This window comes from Stegastes partitus, unplaced genomic scaffold (assembly GCF_000690725.1).
Source record: "Stegastes partitus isolate 25-593 unplaced genomic scaffold, Stegastes_partitus-1.0.2 Scaffold174, whole genome shotgun sequence".
Lineage (NCBI taxonomy): Eukaryota > Metazoa > Chordata > Actinopteri > Pomacentridae > Stegastes > Stegastes partitus.
Genome location: NW_007577905.1, coordinates 694,975 through 715,854, shown reverse-complemented (window position 1 = coordinate 715,854; position 20,880 = coordinate 694,975). Strand labels below are relative to the sequence as shown.

At 42.7% G+C, this 20,880-nt stretch overlaps 1 protein-coding gene across 2 annotated transcripts in view; it reads left to right on the top strand.

Annotated features, from left to right (window-relative positions):
* The window catches only part of kremen1 (kringle containing transmembrane protein 1), a 63,884-nt gene that overhangs the window by 27,675 nt on the left and 15,329 nt on the right, over window positions 1-20,880 (top strand). For both annotated transcript variants that reach the window (XM_008279887.1, XM_008279886.1), the window contains exon 3: window positions 4,170-4,261. In XM_008279887.1, the coding sequence (XP_008278109.1) occupies window positions 4,170-4,261 (92 nt within the window). The remainder of the gene's footprint in view (window positions 1-4,169; window positions 4,262-20,880) is intronic.

The window sequence follows — 20,880 nt, the reverse complement described above, 5'->3', positions numbered from 1 at the left end:
TTGTGCCTTTAACTCTGAAAGACACAGATAATCTTATGTGATAATGTAACCAGGAATCCAGCCAATTCAAGATGTCGAGATGCTTCTGTCAAGCGGCTAACATTGTCTGTGGGAGAAATGACATCCAGAAGCAGTTTATCCCATTTGGTTTGTGGTACCACTAAATAGTGTAATTTCCAGACTCCCTCCTGTAAAAATCACATTTTTAAACTGTTAACATGTCCACATGGTGTGTTTTTAAAGCTGGATGCATACAAATATGTATCGCTTCCACTTTATATGATGATGATGTCTCGAAAACATGGATTCAAACTTGTGCGGTTTCAAACATAACAAACCTCAGGAACTACTTCTGTCAAGTGGCAGAGTGAAATCTCAGAAGCAGATATCTTCAGTCCTACGTGTATTGAACAAAAAGTAATACCCACCAGGCTGGATTCCAGTGGAGGTTAGTTAAGAACAAGGCTTTTTTTGTAATATCTGTGAATTAATTCTTTAAAGTCGCAGAACACAGTGGTGTGTTTACCAGCAACACATGACACAGTAACACCACAACTTCATATTTAGCACAAGTAGACCGTGAGACAGAGCAACAATGGACAGTAGACTGTACATCAGCCTACAACCAACAAGCCCTCCTCTTCAATACATGCATTCATGCAGTGCAGCAGCAGGCAGCAGTTTGCATGCTAAATCATCCAAGTCAATTAAAGAGTCTTCTCTCAGGCAGTAAATTGCCAGACTCTGATCTGCTGTTGACCTCAAATCCCAATCCAGACAAGCCTCTCACCACCACTTTGCAATCAGCGTTTCTCCTCTCCAATTCTGCAAAATGAGGGAACTTTAGCTTTCATCTTTTTCTTTTTCTTTTTTTTTTAACATGTCTACCAGTTTAACGAAACAAAACTTCAGTCTAGAATCTCACTTAAAAGTTTATCTCGTGAAAAATGTTATTGCATGTTGTTCCCAGAATTTGCACACATAGTTGGACGTGAATGAGTTTTAGATTTTTTTTTTATGTGTAGTTTCACTGTGCCAGGCATTTTAAAGGTGATCATAAATTTTCTGATTAACGTAAAGGAAACCTTCTGAACAGCAGCCAGCGAAGAAACAGCTGTTTTTCTCGGTGTTCAGATGTAAGCCACTCTCGCCTTCAAATGCAGGACTGGAGAGGCTCTGAGGCAAAACGCAGTGTGGCTATAATTGGCTCTGTGTGTGGATTGTGTGTGTGTGTGTGTGTGTGTGTGTGTGTGTGTGTGTGTGTGTGGCTCACTTCGAGCAAAATGAGTCAATCAGCGTAATTGTGCCAATTAAGTGTCCAAACATCTTCTGTGATCTACCTCTGGGTATGGGAGTGTTTCAACAAGCTCTTCTGCTCAGAGCCAAGCGGGCCTTCTCTGACGCACATGGAACTGAATGCAATTCCCATACAGCACCCTAAACACACACATACAAACCAACCTATATTTATTTATGTGTATGTTTGTATATATGACTGGCAGCAACTTTTATCAGACTCCCGGGGACCAAAGGTTTCCTCTGTGCTGCCAGGTTAAACGAATGGATTTCCGTCCATGGAGGTCTGCTCTTATCTGCACCGTGGCACCTCAGCTAATCTGAGACTGTCTGCTTTCCACCTTCCCTTTGACCCTCCCTCCCCTCACACAACACACTGGCACCTCGGGGCAGGATTGATTATGTTTCTCTGTCATGTGGACTTGCCTTTTCACTTTAGCCGTGCGGATGATGTTCCCATGCTTCTCCTAAAAGGAGGTGTGCAGGTGTATGCGTGTGACAGAGAAGAATGAAATGCTATTAGGGCATCAGGGTTTCAGATCAAAGACGCTGGCGGGTCAGACATGGGATGGGGAGTCTGCTGAGGATGTGTTTTTAAAGCTAATGGTTGTAATTCATGCCTGCCTCCTTAGGGGCTGATTAAGAAAGTGCAGTGTATTATATAAGTGCTTATAGTGTCTTCTATGAGTTTGTGAGAGTCTTATTTCAGATGGGACCATTATGTGTCGACAGGCATGAAATAGAGAAGAGGTGAGAGAAATAGAGAAAGGGTATACAATCCAATGTTTTGATGGTTGGACCCAGTTTTTCAACAGTATCCTCGGGCTGAACAAACAGGTGTCTGCCACCAATCTGGGTGGAGCAACAAACAGATCTGGGCTCATGATACGGTGTCCAGATTTCCTGGAAAACAAACCTGGTTTCTTCTGAACATGGGAAAATGTCTGGTTGTTTTGACGGCAGAATGGTTAAGAATAAATCAAATGTAACAAGATGAGCTTCTTCTTCACATTGTCACAGGCTGCAAGAAAGGGAGCAGTAACTGCTGGATATTGAGAGTAAAAGCTTTAAGTCGGGTAAACTCAAGTTCAGCCATGAAAAATCCTTCCAACGACATCTTTGTCAGGGCCTCATTCTAAGTGTAAAAAGCAAGGAGGAAACTCAGGATAGTGTTCTTGATAGGAAGAGAAAAGAAATGGAAACGCCCTTCACAACTTTGCACACAAAAGGAGAAATGGGATAGTGCAGCGCTGCAGGGCTTTTTCAAGATGCTACAATGAGGTGTGTCAAAAGAGAAGAGAAAAGGTTTCTGGCAATTACAGCCAAGGCTAAAAAAACGCCAATGTCATCTTAGAAGGGAGTGTATTTTTACAGTTCAGTTATCCTGAAATAGAGCTTAAAGAGTTGCAACAGAACCAAGACGAGCTTCTATTGGATACTAGCAGCTTTGATTTAATCTATCAGCAATCTGGACGTTGCCATGAGGATCATGATTTGCAAAGTCAGAAGATTACCCTGGAGATATGGAGCCTGCACAAAGCTTTTAGGTATTTCTATCTTCAGTCCCACTTCTCATCGCTTTTGTAAGTGAAACTGAAAAGGAAAAGCACCAAGGGGCCTGTCAGCCTTATTATGACGGGTTAAAAGTGCCTTGATGAGGTTCAAAAGAGGCCGCGGCCTCAGACAAAAGATGGGCCCCATCACCCATTCCTTTTCTGGTCTGTGTCTGGCCCAGAACAAAGAGCTTCCCCCCCGACCTCCAACCAGACCAATTGGTCTGGCCCTTGACTGACATGCATGGTCAAGCCTCCAGAGTGCAGAGGAAGGGGCCAAACCAACAAGCACCAAGGGGTGCTACTCAGGATGATTGACACAGCTGAGATAATCTCCCTCTGAAACACTGTGGAGTATTCTGCTCTCTTCAGAGGGGTTTTCGGTTGATGGTCTGTCTTTGTGTTTTTCTCTTTTCGCCCTGATATCCAGACTATCATCTCCTCTACCCCCCTCTGTCTTTCTCTAGCTTCTTTTTCTTTTTGAACCTCATCCGCTCTCCAACACACCTCTGACTGTATCTGCTCTGAGACAAAAGAAGTCTGAAAACACAGCTGCATCCACACATCACACCATCCCTATAAAGGTCTTTATTCTCACTAATTGCCCGTCTCAATACATTTTAGGGAACAAAACAAAAAAAGGTGAATCTGTGCATAACAGCATGAGTTTGTTGTTTTTATTTACTTATATATTTTCTGACACCTGTTCTGATGTACATTACACACTGTGTAACCTTGTGCATTCTCAGATGATTAATTTGCACATTCCTGCACACTGAAAGTATTTCTATTACTGTTTGTGATTTCAAGATCCTTGATTACACTTTTGCTGATTTGACTTGTGACACTACTTATTTGCCTGCTGACTGGAAACACTGTTTAGAAATCTATATGTGACTGTTTACTGTTGTGCACTAAAACATTAAGTCAGATTCCTTGTATGTGAAAACCTAGTTGGCGATAGAACTTTTCTAAATCTGATTCAGATTTGTTGTGAACAGTTGCAGCTCATACATGATATCTAAGACTTCAAGATCACAATTTTCTAATAATATTTTTTTAAAAAGAGCTGCAACTAAAAGCTTGTCTCATTAGCAATTAATCTGCCTTAATTGTGATGGAATATCTGTTATCATTTTAAGGTGAAGAAATTGAGATGGTGTCTCACATACCTTGTGTGTGTTTTTTTTAGTTCAGCAATCCAACTGAAGAGATTCAGTTTAACATCATGAATGAAAAAGAAAAGCAAGAGATTGTACGAGTCTGAGACGCCGCTAATGTTTTGCATTTCAGCTGACCTTTAACCCTCTTCCTCTGCAGGAACCCTGATGGAGACGTTCAGCCGTGGTGCTACATTGCCGATCACGAAGACGGGATCTACTGGAGATACTGTGACATCCCTACATGCCAGAGTAAGAGCTTGCCACTCCTTTATCGCTGTCTCTCGCTGCTCTTCCCCTCGGGGCCATATCATGGGCACATGGACCAGTCATTTTCATAGCTATGCTCATCTTCTCGCCTGCTATGAATAGCTTTTATGAACTGTATGGCTTGTACACAGCTATTATCATCTAAAAAATGTCTCTAATTGCCTCCCGTCACCCCTCCTCCTGCCATGTCTGGGCCTGCCCTTACTTTAATGCAAGATGTCAATCACTGCCTCGGCGTGTGTGTGTGTGCGTGTTTGCATGTGTGTTCATAAGTTTCCCCTTTGGCTTTGCAGCTTGTTTTGACACGCTTTTTTGATGTGACTGATTATGTGCATCTACCAGTTTGTAGATATATTTGTACATTTTGCTCACATGTGGGTGTGGGAGTTTTCCTGTCCTGTAATTCCTGGATGAATATGTGTGATGGACTGTTTACACTGGGAGATTTTCTGCTTCTGTGTGTCTTCTCTAACAGCTTGGCACATGCTTACAAAGAGCTGCCTGTCTTTAATCCCATTACTTTCATTCCCTCCACCTTTTTAATCACCTCTGTTGAGATCAGACTCAGGTGAATCAACCGACAGTGTTTGTGATGCCAGAGGAGGTTCAGATGTAATGATTTGCAGCATGCATGCAACTTTCACATGTGCTCATGTTGCTAATTATTTACTTAAGGTTATCGAAAGAGTTTCCATTTATTCGTCTCTTTGGCGTTTGCATGAAAGTGCAACGCACATTACGTTTGCATACTTTTAGGAACCAGAAGAATCTGACAATTTAACATAATGTGAAAGATAAAGAAAGAAAGTTAAAGCCAAGCAAAACCAAATTATTCAGTTTCTCTGGAATATATACTTACTTCACCTCTTTAATCATAAATAAAATTCAACTTTTTTACTTGACTAATCTCTCTTTTTTCCCTATTTGTCTCTGAGGTTACACATTCCTCTTCTGTCTTTGTCTATTTTATGGTGTTTCTTTTCCAAATACATACCTTTTTATCTTATCTGGTATCACAGCCTCAGATTTTTTACATTCCTTAATATTTCATGTGCATGTGGGATTTAGCTATCTGTTAGTGCTGTCACCTCACGGCAAGAAGGTTGTGGGTTCGAACCTGCTGGTCAGCTGTGGCCTTTCCGTGTGGGGTTTTTATCTTCTACCCGTGCATTCTCTGGCTTTTTTGTCCGGGTGCTCCAGCTTCTGAACAGGGACATGCGAGTTTGGTTGATTGGCGACTCGAAATTGCATGCGAGCGTGACTGTGACTGTGAATGGTTGTCTGTCTCTGTGTGTCAGCCTGGTGATTGACCCCGCCTCTCGCCCAGTATGAGCTTAGATCGCCTCCAGCCTTCCCACGTCCTTCAAAAAGGATAAGCGAGTATACATGGCTGGATGGATGGATGGATGGATGGATGGATGGAGGGATGGATGGATGGATGGATGGGCGGGTGGAATTTAGCTATAACACCGTACTTTTGAAATCAAAACAGATAAAAGCCACAGAAGAAGAAAAGTGCAGCATATGTTTCAGCCTGAGGTAAACGGGTTGATAACAGTAATCAGACAGTGCAGGGGCAAAGCTGAAACTTAAAGATGACTTTTCATAGCAATAGGTTCCACCAGGCCTCAAGAACCTCCCAGCCCCTCCGGCTATCCCACCATTATCCTGTCTGAGTTGCATGCTTGACTAAAGCCTGCTGTTTGAATGGCTCAGGACCCATTAGCCCATCTAATAATGCCTTTTGGCTGCATGGCCTGTGTGTATCTATGGATGTATCCATGGTATTTTTGCGTGATTATGTGTATAGGAGCTTGTGTGTATCCCATTAGACTTTTGACTGACCTACTTCAGACAACCGTCCATTTAGTGCAGTGTGTCAAGGCAGATATTCCAAACCTTTGTGTATTAGGAGGAAAGAGAAGAGCAGCCATCTCTGTTTGCAGCTGGGCTCATCCCTTATCTTTGGTAAAATTAGGCCAGCTTTTGTTCCAGCTTGGTTTGCCATGTGCTGGTTCAGCCTTGTTTTTGACATCCAGGGCTGGACTGTGTGTAACCCATCCTTGCAACATGTGTCCCAATTCTAACGGCTGAGAGCTTTGCCCATATCAAATACAGTCTTAGACGACCGTTGCTCTTTCTGTTTGTGCCGTAAAAGTTGGACAGAGACCTGTAACGTAAGAAAAGGAGATAAGGTTTGCTGTTAACAGGCATCCAATGTCATGAAAACATGCTGTTTCGGTGGAGACGGTTTCTCCCTGCAGGGATACCGGAGAGCTTTCAGACACGACTGCTCCGTCTCATCTGCTGTGAAACCACGATGGCCATGTGGTGGCTCACCTTCTACCTCGTTTACTGCCTGTTCTCAATCTGCTACGTTCGCAGGCTTCATCTGCCAAGTGAGAGAGTGCTGATGCTCTCTTAGTGTCGGTGTTCTCAGTCTGCGGCTGGCAACAATAGCCTGAAAAACACCGTGGTGTGCCAGAGAGAGGGCAACAGTGGTCTTTGTTTTCATTTTGTCTGGCTTTTTGTTTTGTCTGTGCTTTCGTTTTGTCTACTTTTTTTTTTTTTTTGCTTACGTTTGATGTCGCGTGGTTGGTAGTTGGTCACCACTCGCCAAGACACCTGCCACAGCCTGCCAACGGGTTCATCTGTTATCCAGCTGGGTTCCCTGTCATCTGGGGTCATGCCACCCTGGCGAGCGTGACACACCCTGGTGGAGCTCACACTCCCAGGCAGGTCACAAGAGGCCAGAAACACATAGTCTGACAGCGTGGATTACAGTGTAGGTCACTGCATTTGTTGATCCTAGTGTTCCCTCATGGCAGCAGTTATCATGTGGTGGAATTGTCTAAACATTTCAAAAAGGCACGCTGTCAGTGCACGTCGTCCACAGTGAGGCATGTCCTGCAGGATTGAGGCCCTTCTTATTTCCTGACCACTAAACGCTCAGCTTAGCATATCCTTGTCACAAGTGTCGTTATTTATTGACGTCCAGTTCTTGCAAAGTGGACCAGCCTCAACATTTTCACAGAACATTACAGATTATTTGAATTTCACTGAATGTCAAGATTTAGAAGTTATAGGGATGTTTTTTTTGAGTATTTTGGCTACTGTGAAATGTGCTGTTTCCCAGACTGTAGGTCAGAGCAGTGCTGATGCGTTCTCGTCAGCCCTTTGTGTGTCGGGCAGAGAAGCACTGATGCTGTCTGACTTCGGAATGAGGTGTATTATGTATGTAGTAAGGTGGAGGAGGAATGCACCAGTCAAACTTCTGGCGATATCACTGGGTTCACCAAAAGCAAACTGGAGCTGACAGCTAAATTTATTGGTTCAAAGTTAGCTGTTACCTGGGGGGCTCTCAAAAACCAAGCTTCATGTGCTGATGCCAGTTTCATGACACATTAGCTCAGTTTGAAAGTATATTTTACTCACTCGCCCTTGTTAAGATTTTGGAGAAACTCCAGTTAAAGTCAATGCTTGCACGTTGTTGTAAATTTCAAAGATGGCCCGGCTGCATGTTCCTGTTTTGTGATGTTCAGAAATTCTTGACCGTTGACAGCGTGATGGTTCCTTCCCCGGAGCGTTCCGTACTGGAAAGACATTTTGTTTTGGTGTGGCTCCTTCAGGCTGACATGCATTTGCTTGACGATTTGACTGACACAGAGTGAAACTGTCAGGGTGAAGTCCTCAAGCGTTTGCCAAGACAAAGTTGCTTTGATCTGCACATTGGGAGCTCATCTCTCAACAGCATATAACCAAGAAAAACTTGTTATGCCACTGTGCTTTCCTGCAGTAGAGAGAGATGTGTACCACTTTGTCTCCGTTTCTGTGCACTGTAGGACTTTTTTTTTTCTACCATAATAGCTGTGAATGCAATGTACAAAATTCCATCACAAAAAATAATGAGACACATTGAATTTAGGAACAATAGTGAGCAATAAACCTACTTAAATCCCACATTACGTTTTGCTAACATTGACCTTAAGTTGCACACAGTATGTTGTTTTTGTTTTTTTTTCATTACCAGAGTGTGTTACTGCACTTCTTCCCTATTCCAGACATCGCCACTATGACTGACAGTACCTGCTTTGTTGGGTAATGAGTCTTATTATCTGTCAGCCACAATTCCCATGAGCTTTGTGATATTTCAAGATGTTTCTTTGTTATAGAGCTGTCAATATGTTTGCACCTGAGCATTTAACCTACTTGATGTATGACTTGAATACCTCTCTTGCAGCAGGTTATACTTTCATCTGCTTGAACAATTGAGGGAATGTCTGATTAACCCTATCTGTCATCATATAACAATAGTCTCTACACTAGCAGCACCACATCCATCTGGCAAGCTAACCAGCCGCACCTTGAAGACATTAAAACAAAGTACTTGTGTGTTTGGAAAAGGGTTTTATTGCTGCACGTTGAAGAAAAATATGCAGTGATGAGATATTGCCTTCATTAAGACTGATTTATGACGCTGCTAAATGGCCCTTTGAAGTCGTGCGACACCTGAGTCAAGCTTGAAGTACTTTTGAATGGATGTGACCAGATATCTGTGTCCACATTGCTGTTTTTTTGGATGAAAGTCAGCTCTTGGGGGTCAGAGGTTTACAAGTATTCACAAGTCTTTTTGGAACTGACATACCTCAGTTGCTGTAAATGTCTATATTCCCCGCTCAAATACAAGCTGTTCAATTTTATGAAATGCAACCGTTTCATTGCAGTGTGGAGATTTTTTACTTGCAGGTATCGGTGTTGTAGAAGGTTTGCAATTTATGATCATCGTGTTCAAGTAATTAGTCGATTCAGCCATCCATCATCTATACACCACTTAATCCCCACAAGGGTCACAGGAGGGCTGGAGTCTATCCCAGCTGACTCAGGGTGAAGGCAGGTTCACCTGGACAGGTAACCAGTCTATCACAGGGCTACACTTAGAGACAGACAACCAAGCACACTCACATTCACACCTACGGACAATTTAGAATCACCAATTAACCTCAACATGTTTCTGGACTGTGGGAGGAAGCCGGAGAACCCGGAGAGAACCCACACTGCACGGGGAGAACATGGAGACTCCACGCAGAAAGATCCCGGGTGTCCTCACCGGGACGCGAACCGGCGACCTTCTTGCTGCAAGGCAACAGTGCTAATCACTGACCACCTTGCAGCCCTTAGTGAATTAATTTATACGTTATTTTTAATTTCTTTTGCTGACAACAACATTTATGAGGTGTTGACTGTAACGATTGCCTGAAATCATATCAGTAATTTCCTCGAGCACGATCGGCAGGTCCTGGTTTTCACTTACCCTGAAAAATGTGCCACCATCTACGTTTGTAAGTTTTGTGCAGGCATTCATGGTTCCCAGCTGATGCGTCCTAAAGACTTTGAAGAACTCCTGATTTATGTTATTGGCATTGGTTGGCATTTGACTAGTTTAATTGTATCATCAACAACTGCAGAAATTACCATTACATTTGGTACAAACAGTCCATGTGTCCCACTATGAATATGAACAACTTACTTTTCCCTGATTTTGCTTTACACCAAACTTTAAGTTTTTTTCTTTTCTTTGTTTGTTCTTTTAAATACTAACAAAGCTGAAGGCACCGCCATTGTCTTTAGCTGTAAAAGGTGCAATTGAGATAAAAGGCAAAGTCCATACCTGTTTTGGATGTGGTTGACATCCTCCTCACTCTAAGTACTCCTCCCAAGTTTCGAACATTCTCTGGAAATCCTGTTCTGACTGCTTGCAGGTTTGCATTTGCGATTTCCCATGGACCTCAAACGCAAACGCAACAAGAGCAACTAATTCTGTATCAAACTGATCAAAACCTTAATGTATTTGATCACCACTGGTAACGAGAGTTGGGTCCACAGCCAATACCCAGAGACCAAACAGCAGTCTACAATGGCATCAGAACATTGGAACTGGTGGTCAACACTGAGTTGTACTGTAACACCCTGAGGTGCAGATAACCCGATCTGTGTCCCAATGCGGACACACTTTTTTGCTACACAATCACGGCTCTCCATCCACCCTACTCCCCAGGTTTGGCTACCTGCTGCTTTTTCCTCTCCGCCAACAGGAAATTCAAGCTGAAGGGTCGCCATGTTGGTACAGTGAAGGAGATGTTGCTTGATGCAAAACAGGGCTTCCAAAAATGGTAGAAGCGTTGGGAGCATTTGTTTTAATGCACAAGAAAACTACTTAAAAGGGGGTAGTGGCCATATTTAAATCAAGTGTAGTTTTTGCTTTATATAGGCACAGTCCTGAAACTTCTTGATCAAGCCTCATACTTTGTGTTAGGTGCTGTTGTTTAGCCTGTGAAAAACCGTAATACACTGAAAAGATGCCACACCAAAACCATGCTCGGAGCCATTGAGTTGTTGGCATTTATTCTTGGAAATCAGTGATTCTTCGGATATCAAGTTCATTTAATTGACTGAAATGTTTCTAGATTAAATCAAGACCATGTCAGCTGGGTCCAAATCAGGGCCAGGCCTACTGGGGTCGCAGACAAAAAAACTGAGGTGTCAAATGAAAACTTGTCGTCATCATTACCTGAATGTTTCCGTTTGTCCCCGTCTAGTTGCTTCCAACCAATCAATACAGCAGACTATTACATAATACACCAAGGCATTATGATCTAAATTGTGTGCCTTTGGAAAAAACAGATCAAAAAGTGGTAAATGTGGAGGAATAAGTATGTGAAGATTTCATGAAAGGCAGAAAAAGTCAAATAAATTGTAGACTGAATGTCTGCGACAAGAACAAGTGCGAATCAAAATAAGCAAGAGGTCGAGACAAGTTGGACATGTGGTTTGAAAACCAAGCCCAGACTGAAGTACCACAGCCCTGCCTCATGGCTGTTGTGGTTGCCTGAGCGAGGGATGCTTTCAGGTTCTGTTATTGCAGTATTTATCTCACTCTCTGCCATTGTTTTCAGAGGCAGAATATTTCCCCTAGGTGGTCTTGTACCAGCTTTCACCACAACCAGCCCTCCCAACCAGCATACTGAGGCAGGTTCAGGCATCACTAAGTGGAGAAGGGTGTGTGTGTTTGCTCCTGTACTCCTGACAGTGCAAAATCCGGTCAGAGATTTAGACTTTGAGTGAGCTGCAGGTTCAAATTATGAGAAATGAAGATGGGGTAAGGTCAGTCATGTTGCGGTGACGGTTACGCTTTGGCTTTGGGATCTTGCCGTTTCCACGCATATTAAAAATGGAAGAGAAAAAATAAACAAAGAAAGATTTACAACCCATGATCCAACAAAACCAAAAAAAGCTGAGAGGCCTATCATGTGGCTCCCCTTATAAGAATTATGTTCAAAGTGTAGCTGAATGTAGTAAATGGAGGCTTCACATGAGGATAGAAATAGTGTAATATGTGTCTGCATGTCTGTGCACCCACATGCAACCAAACTGAGATTTCTGGCCTCACCGCCCCAGGCTTATAAATTAAAGTTATCTGCTGAGATCATTTTGCAGCAACCAAATTAATTATTGTACACTCTTATATGAAAATATGCCGCGCTACTTCTTTTCAGAGCAGTTTAATGCATCAAATTACCACAGGTGCCGCGTAAGTATATTTAGAGGTTTAATTTAAACTTGCGTACTCACACCACAGAGATGAAACTGTCTGCTAACGTTAGATGTTAACTGTTCACAAACCCGAGAACCCCGAGGAGACATTTTGAAGATGCGACTCTCTACTGCAGATGCAGAGCTTTATTCTACTACAGTTGGATTTGTCAGGAAGCAAAGACAATAGAGAACTGAGCTGAGGACATTTTTTGGACCGGTATTTGGATGGTTTGTGTCACTGATGAACCCCTTTCACCTGCATTTGGCCCGTCTTTACCTGGTGCAGTGGGTGAGGGAGCTTGTTATCTCTGATCTCTGACCTTCTCGTACCTCCACGTACACCCGCCCTCAGGGGAAATACCAGCCCGCGTCGCTGTGAGGAAACTCTTAGACAGAAACTAGAGAGTAGACTCTCAGAAAAACAAGCCAGAGGACATCAGGTAGATTTCATCTCTCTGCCTGCCTCTCTCTCTCTCTCTCAACATGGATGAGGTTAAATCAGCCAGGGCCATTAGGGAATTAAAGGTATTGATTACGAGGCCAGCCGGTTCTGTAGAATGTTTGCTAATGAGAACAAGTAGATAGCCATTGTTTAGTGCTTTTCTGTGGACGGAGGAGGAGATGAATCGCAGGTCAACCACTTTAGGCCTCATGAATGAAGGCTCACAGCCAAATGTGCATCAGCACTGCCCTGCACAGGTACAATCAGCATTATTTTTATTTTATTGGGTGTTGTACAATAAGAGCTGGTTAGTCTCCTCCTGCATGTGTGTGCGCGTTGTGTTATTTTGCCAGTTTTTACACTTAATTTAATCAGAATGTTTTACCATAGCAGGTATGAGTTTTAATTAGTGAAGTAAGACAGTTATAAAATAAGTATGCAGGGCTACAGCCATGGTAGCAGCTCTGTGAACCCGGGGAAATGCTAAAGAGACCATGCTGACAACAATAATGTTAACATGCTGTTATATTGTTCACTATGTTCACCTTCCTAATTTAGTGTGTTAGAATTAATTAGCGATTAGCCGGTGCACAGCTGAGCTAAATGAAAAATGAACGTCTTCAGCTCATCCTGAGGGGAGCAGTGGATGTGTGCACCAGACTTCATAGCAATCCATCCAGTCTTTGTCGAGCTACTTCTCTCCAATAGCAAATATCAAACAAACCCACAGACTTCATTCTGTAGGAATTATGAACATCTATTCAAGACATAAATATGAGAAACTCTCCACTTTAAAAAAAAAGTAGAAATTGTTATATTTCAGCTTATTGATGGTCTTTTATACGATTAACTTAAAACAAATTTGGGGACCCCTTTGAAAAAGATTTTAAAAAATAAAGTAGTGGCTGAGTTCAATTAAAAAGGAGTAATGAAATGTTCATAGTGCAAAGAGGATAAATGTTTCTGATCAGTTCCACATGCAGGCCAGCATTTCCACTCAAGATACCCAAAACCTAAATCTCTAAATTTATTTTTGCACATTCATGCTCCCACTTTTTTATAAATCTCAGGGTCGTTGCTTCTACCATCACACCAAAATGTCCCCTGTGCACCACAGACTGTGTGAGATCATCATGATAGCTCCTCAAAAGCAGAAGCAGGATGTCCACCAAGCTGCTACCACCTGCTCACCACTGTGCAGACTCTGGTTGCAAATGATCTGGTTGTAGTTCTGCACTATTTTGGCATCACTTGTTGATCTGTTGTCCATACTTCTATGCAGCCTGCTGTGCAGTGTTTACTTATCTAACGGACAAATCTGCTGCGAATCTTACAGCACACATCAATGCTCACCTTTTTATTTAATGACTGCATGTCTTGTTCACTAATCAGGCTTCCAAGAAACCAATCAACATGTTGTCCATGACGTTCTTCACCATCATGGCTGTTGGAATGATTACTGCAGCGTCAAGGGTCTATTATGGTGCTTTTAGCTGTTACTCTCGTATTATATACACTCGTAATGTTTCTGAGGACGTCTGGAAAAATGCTCTTTTCTCCTCTCTTTTCAATGTTGTGCATTAGTTTCTTTTGTGATGCATCAGTGAAGATTTTTTTATGCCAGGATGGATGCAAAAATGATGTACATTCATTCTTTAGTTTATATGCTGTACATGCAATTTGCAGTTCAACATGTGAATGAAAGTTGTTTGCCCCGTGCTGTTGGATGAAATGCCAACATCTCATGGGAATTTATAAAATCTGATGGGTTTTTTTTTCTCTTATATTGCGTCATATGTGAAGGAAAGTGACAGAATTTGGAATTTCGAGCTGCATGAAGCGTCAGTGTTTCCACATTTCTGCTGACGTCACCGTTTGGTGACAACCCACCATAGCGGGCAAATAAGAAGCTGATCTCTTTGAAAGCGAATGATGATAAATGGACACATCTAAGGCGGGCAGCAAGTGTCTGCTCGTCTTTTTACCTTCCGGTCGCGCCGGTATCAAGTCTCCTGGGATTCCTCGGGACACTGGCTGGTTTGGTTTATCAGGGGAAGGCAGCAATGCGGTGCGGTGGCCATTTTTCATCTCTTCCCTGCATTGTTCGGCCTGGACTCTGAGAAGGCACTAATTATTCATTTAAAGCTCCGGCTCTTTCCTCTTCCCTCTAATTAGATGGTTAGTCACTATCCCAGGGCCTCGGGCTGGGGCATTGATCTCCTCTCTCTCAATCTTGTTGTAACACAACCTCTACCACACACACACACACACACACACACACACACACACCCAGAGAAATGTTTAAATGGGATAAGAGAGGACATACAGATGCAGTGAACATGCACAACGTACATTCTCTGGCTGCATCTCTCTCCTCGCACACGTTTTATTTTGAACATCTGAAAAGCAGAGTCAGTCAGATAGAAACTTCTCCCATTCGATCCAATAATACATCCTTTATTGTCTCACTGTAGACCGTTCACATTTACAGGCCGGAGAATTTACGATCTCCATAGAAAAACAAAGCATAAACCCCAAAACATATAATGACAACTCCCACCTCCTACAAACAATAGTGAGTTTCCAGAAATGGTCGTCCTGGGAGAGTTTATGGCATATTTCTGTGTTTCTCTTGTGTTCTCGTGGGCCTGTGGTGCAGTCGACAAGACTAATCACAGGCTTGATGAAATGCAGCAGCTGTATTTGTTTATGTATTGAGTATACTGTACTACAAAAGGGGTAATAAATGGGGCCGAGACACAATGAAAGGGAGACGGAGCGAGGAATAAAGGCAGAGAGACAGAACGGGATGGAACGGAAAAATATCACATAAACACCAACTGTGATAAGTGTTGTTTCCTTGCTTTGTTGCACTTAGCATTCCTGGGAAGGCAGTGCGTGTTTCAGGAGGCGTGCGTTTGTGTGAGCGTGCTTCAGATTTGAACGGTTAACCTGCTGGTGTTGGATTAATGGGCCGGTGGGAGAGTTGCCAAGGCGTCAACATACCTGTGTTTTAAATTACTTGCATTGAGCCTTTTAGCACTTGAGGAATGTGCTTTTAAAATCCCGCCTCTACTCTTTCAACCTCACGTCTCTAATGTGGAAGCGCTAATGACTTTTTTTTTTTTGTTTTAGTCTGAGGTTAAAGTGTGATTGGATGTTAATGAAGCAGTGGCGCTCCTTAAAGGATTTATATTTCTAGTGTTTTTTTTTTAAATACTTTTCACATGTTGTAACCAGAGATACTTATCAAAGTTTTATTTTTTTTGTTTTGTCTAAATGCAAATCGCTTTCTTTTCACTCTTGGGGTTATATCAAAACTAAATCTCTGAGATGTCAAAAACAATGTGTAAGAACAATAAATAAAAAAAAAGAAACCTCAAAGAAATGGTTGTAAAAGTGCTTCAAGGGTAATGATTCATAAAAAGAAAAACAATAACAATTTTATGCGTCCACAAAGCTGTCAGAAGACATGGCATGTCACATTAGAGAGAACTATAAACAATGAAAGAAGAGGAAAAGGAAACCGTCTGCATAAGGATATGGAAAGAGAATGTGTTTTCCTGATTCCCGCTTCGCCTCATCGCTTTGAGATATTGTGTGCAGCAGGCAGGTCTGTGCTTACTTTTGAAACTGAACTGAACTGTCACTTTTCTAATAGTTTATCTGCTCGTTAAATTCTCCATAAATTAGTTAATTGTTATCTCCACGAGATTGCAGGAATCTTGGAAAAATGCCTGCTGAAGTTTCCCACAAATTGCCGTAGTTTCGATTCGTGTTTTATTTGGCAAACCGCCCGAAAAAATCAAAGACGCTCTGTTTACTGTCACATGTGACAAAGACGAGCATCAAATCCTGCCAGCGTTTGCAGGTTTGCTTGAAAATGTGCTTTTTCTGGGTCAGCTATTCGTTTAATCTTTGCCTATGTTGGAAATTTACAGTCAGTTTATGAGTTACACCTACTGGCGGGGGACAAACTGAGGGACAAACCAACGTAAAGTCTGCTAGTTAAGCATAGAGCCACCATATGTTGCCTGAACAGCTGCAGTTTAGATTCTGGTGACTGTGAAAGTCACAGCATATAATTCACATAATTTTTAAAGTCATCAGGCCATTCAAGGACCTCTTGTTCCCTTAGTCATCCTAGAAGAGATCACTCAATCAGGACAGAAATGTTTCATCAAGGGGATCAAGGTGGTCACTCAGATCAACTCTGTATTGATTTTCAGTTACTTCTTCCTCTAAAGAGGACCAGTGGACTCCAATTACACCAGCAAAGAGTCCCTTAACACAGGGATCAAAGATTCAGCTAAAACCACTCAAATACATCATAAAAGCAGTAAATCCTCTCTTCATGAAGGTTATAAAGTTCTGTTTTTGTTCTAGCGCTCTCAGAAAGGTGTCGATCCCTATGTATGGTCTTATTGGAGGCTAAAGTTTGTGATTAGAAGATTACAAGCTTAGATGAGCCTTAACCTTGATCTGGTGCACCTTATAAACCGACAGTTTAAAGAGAAACTAATTAGAAAATATCAGGATATGATGAAACCAAAACCCCCGACAGGCGATCATCTTGCTTCGCTGGAGAACCCTGGGAACACAACAGAGAACCACAAGCCTTGACCCAGTATCCAAAGTCCTCAGAGCTTCATCCGACACACGATCTCAGGTGGTTTTAACATCGTAGCTGATCAGTTTAATCCATAAGAACAATGCAAAAGAGAGATTATTCTAGATATCTGGTCAAGTTTCACCGCTTCTCTAAATATTCATTGTGGCATCACCCACACAGTGAAGCCACACCGCCACATCTTTCATGATCTGCGTGGGCCCCATCAGTCATCCTCTTTAAAGTGACCTTTCATATTCCCACAGTCAGAATTCTTCAGGCACTAACTCACAGGCCGTTCAGTGTTTTCTCCCTGAAGGAACAAACAAGCAACCTAATAAAACCAAATCACCTGACCAGAATCATTTTCTGAGCCCACGTACTGAATGTTAATTAATGTAGATGTTTGTGGGTGAAAAGGGAAGCAAGAAGAAAAGGAAGCTTTAAATGTCACTTCAAGCTGTTATTTTGGTGAAGTTTGTTGACATTACTATTAATATAATACCCAAGTTTTGGTCCTAATACCAAAAAGACCCTTTATCGCTCCCCTTCAGTGATATATATATAAAAAGTCGAAGGTCTCAAGTGTTAAATATCGTCTAAAACTGGCAAAATTTAGGATGTTTATTAAATTTATCCTCAGTGTTATTTCAGGCTTTTATATCTTCACTTTTTCATTATTATCAAAGTGTCTCTTGTAGATTGTAGGATTGAGAAAGACTGAGGACGGCTTCTCTGCTGATATCCTCCAGCATGATCATAACGCAGAGATTTGAAAGGTTTATCTGCCTTTAGCCTCCGTATTCGACCTCATCTCGCCTCGTCTGAAACACGTCGTAGAGCGGATGCAAGCAAACGGAGTAAATCTATTTTAAAAACAGACAGAATCCCGCTGAATCGAAAAGACTTCTTTAACTCTCTCCCACCCCACTGCACAGCTCTAATTTTTTTTTAGGTTTTCCTTGTGCTCTTTACCCTCCAGATGTCATAGAAATTTATAACTGTAATTATGCTTCCTTAATAACATGTTTGTCCCCTCAGCTCATCAACCTGCTTGCATGTGCTCCCTGCCAAGTGCACTTGCCAAAGCCTGCTGCACATGTTTGATGTTGTTTGTTTTATCCCTCTGTGTTGTTCTGCTCTCTCTCTCTCTCTCTCTCTGATGTGTTTTGGGTCGGCGGTGTTGCTGTTGTGTCTGCTGTGTCGACGGAGGTGTCTCCTCTTCGCTGCCAGACAGGCACCCGTGAACTTTGTTGTTTTGCTCGCCGCCTCCTGTCTGCGTTGCGCAGCACCGCTGCATTGTGGGAAGGCGAACTAACTGCTCTTTTCCGAGCAAAGACAGCAGGCTGCAGTCTGGTCTTCCTGAGCCTTCTGTTTCTGTGTGTGTGCCTCCAATCTTTTTTTTTCTAACTTTGCAGGAGTCCCCCTCTCCCGCTGTGATCTCCCAGGTTTTCAGGGGTCTGGTCTGGGCTGACTGGAGCATTTATGCACCTTGTGCTTCTCCGTTTCTCCCCTCTGGCTCGTTAAAGTCTAAATTCCATCAGCAGCTTTGAAGTGTGCTGAGTGTGTTTGTATGTGTTTTTTCTGTTGCTCTGCGTGGGGATATTTGCACTTGTTGCGCCTGTAGAGCAGATGTTTTTAGGAGACACTGCTTTGCTCAGGAGTTTTCATGCAAGAACAATTTGAACCTTTTTTCCGGATCAACATCGTGCATGCAGGAAGCTGCCGCCTCTGTCTTCACCTCCATACAAACCTCCAGCGCTCTGGCATGATACCATCCGACTACCTGCTGCTCTTGAGCCGGCTCTGGGACCAGAAGAGGACAAAGAACGATAAATTGACTGCAGTCTGCAATCTTCTTGTCAAAGCAGAGTGAAAAAAGAGCATTGCTGCCTTTAATCTGGCAGCTGAGCCCCACAGTAGCATTTTTTCCGCTGCTTTTGAAAAGCTCCATTGAAGTGGTACCTGCCTGCCTTGCTCAGAAGGAGGTTGCTGGTTCCCAACCAGGTGTTTATCTCTCCTCTCTTCTCTGCTGCCCTTGTTGTACGCTTCAGAGGGTTAATCCAGTGTATGCATTAGCAATGAGTAAAAAAAAAGAACTGCTTGCCCAGCGCTATCCTCTCTCACCATGAAAATATGAAGGACCTGGAACTCTTATTACTGTCATGTTTGCCTTTAACCTGTCATATAATCTGGGCCTCGACTCTGCAAGCAGGCACAGTGGAATCCTAGTAAATACAACCATATTAATGCACTTAGAAAGCTCTGGCTTGGCAGTGGCTGAAGAAGCACTATTGCACATGATTTATTGCTGGTCTGAGAGAGTCTGAGGACTTTGTCTTCAAATGTTGAGTCATCTGTCAAACATGGTTCCACACGGCAGCGAATCCCGGCTGCAGCCAAGAGCTCGTCGGTCACTTCACGGTCAGCAGACGTGAGTGAAGCGCTGGGAGCGGCCATCTCTCTGCCAGCCTGCTTCATGTCAGCTCCCCTCTACCCTCTGTCACTTTTCCAGTCTGTGGTGCGCATTCTTGCGGACGACAATTTTGCGCGGAATCTAAAACATGTCACACTTTTCACCCACGAGTCTTTGTGCCTCATTCATGTATAAACAGAAAGAATCTGCAGAATCTGTTGTGCGTGTAGAAGGGCTTTCGTGCCAACCAGAAAGTTAACATTGGCAACAACTGGCATGTACAAGAGACGGCGCACATATGTGGCCCTGATTAGGGTCACTCCAGTTCATGAAGGCAGTTTTGAGTGACACTCCTCTACAGTGATGTTATAAATATTCAACTCAAACCTCCTCTTTTTTGTTTTGTTTGCACAACACCAATATATTGAATCGTGACAGGCTTGAAGAAATGGATGGAGTGTTTTTCTGGTTCGTACTGGGTGCCAGTTGTCATCAGACGAGCAGGCAGAGCTCATGTGATGACAGGCGAAGCTCAAGAGATCCTCAGTTCTAGGACAGTGTCGGTGTACAGTGTCCGGGGACAAACCGCTCTACAGTCTCTGAGCTTGTTGTCAAACTTTGGTGCATCCACAAAGCCAGACGCCGCTGTCGCACAAACACACAGGACATGCTTGTGTGTAGTACCTAACTTATGATCAAATGAATGTCTTGGAGCAGCTACACGGCTGTGTTCTCTGCTGTGTTGCATTTGCATTCAGGAGAATCACTCAACATAAATGTCACGGGCCGACACTCATCATATGTTCCAAATTCGAAAGCTGTAATGTCATTATACTCCTGGATTCCAACACTGCGGTGCCAGTGCATGATTGAAATGTCAGATTTGACTTGTTAGTAGTTTAAATTCCTGTTAAAGTATTAGATTTTGCATGAAATTAGATTTAAAACCAGACACTCTTTGATCTCTGTTTTAAAGATGAAGCTCAGTGTAGAACAATGATGTTTCATGATGTCACATGTTTTTGATTCATGCGTCCTCGTATCTTATCGACAGCGATTGTGAACACAATCTTTGCTCTTGTGTTTTCTGCCTTTTTCTAACGAGCTCTTTCATACCCAACGGTTGGATGACACCACTTCCAATTAGGCAAAAGAGCTGTTTTTTTTTCATACTTGCAGGGAAAATTACTTTTAGATTGTGGATTTACTTCTGTTTGTCAAATTCGTTTCACCTCAGAGCCTTTAAATGAAACACCCGAGTTAGCCCGCTGGAATCGCAGCGAAAAACAAATCACAAACGGGATAAAGACTGCTGGAGGCTTTATTGGCACTTCCCAAGCTATTACATTGAATTTAAAGACCAAAGTGTTTAATCACTGTGGTAGATTTTAAAAGATTGCATAGTATTTGATGAATACACAGTGGATTAGGGGAGGCAGGCTGATTCATCTGTCTGAATGTGATCTGGGAGGGTGTCACAATGCATCTTCTATCTATCGCTCTGCTCGCTGATCTGTCTGTGATTGTTGGAATGTTTCACA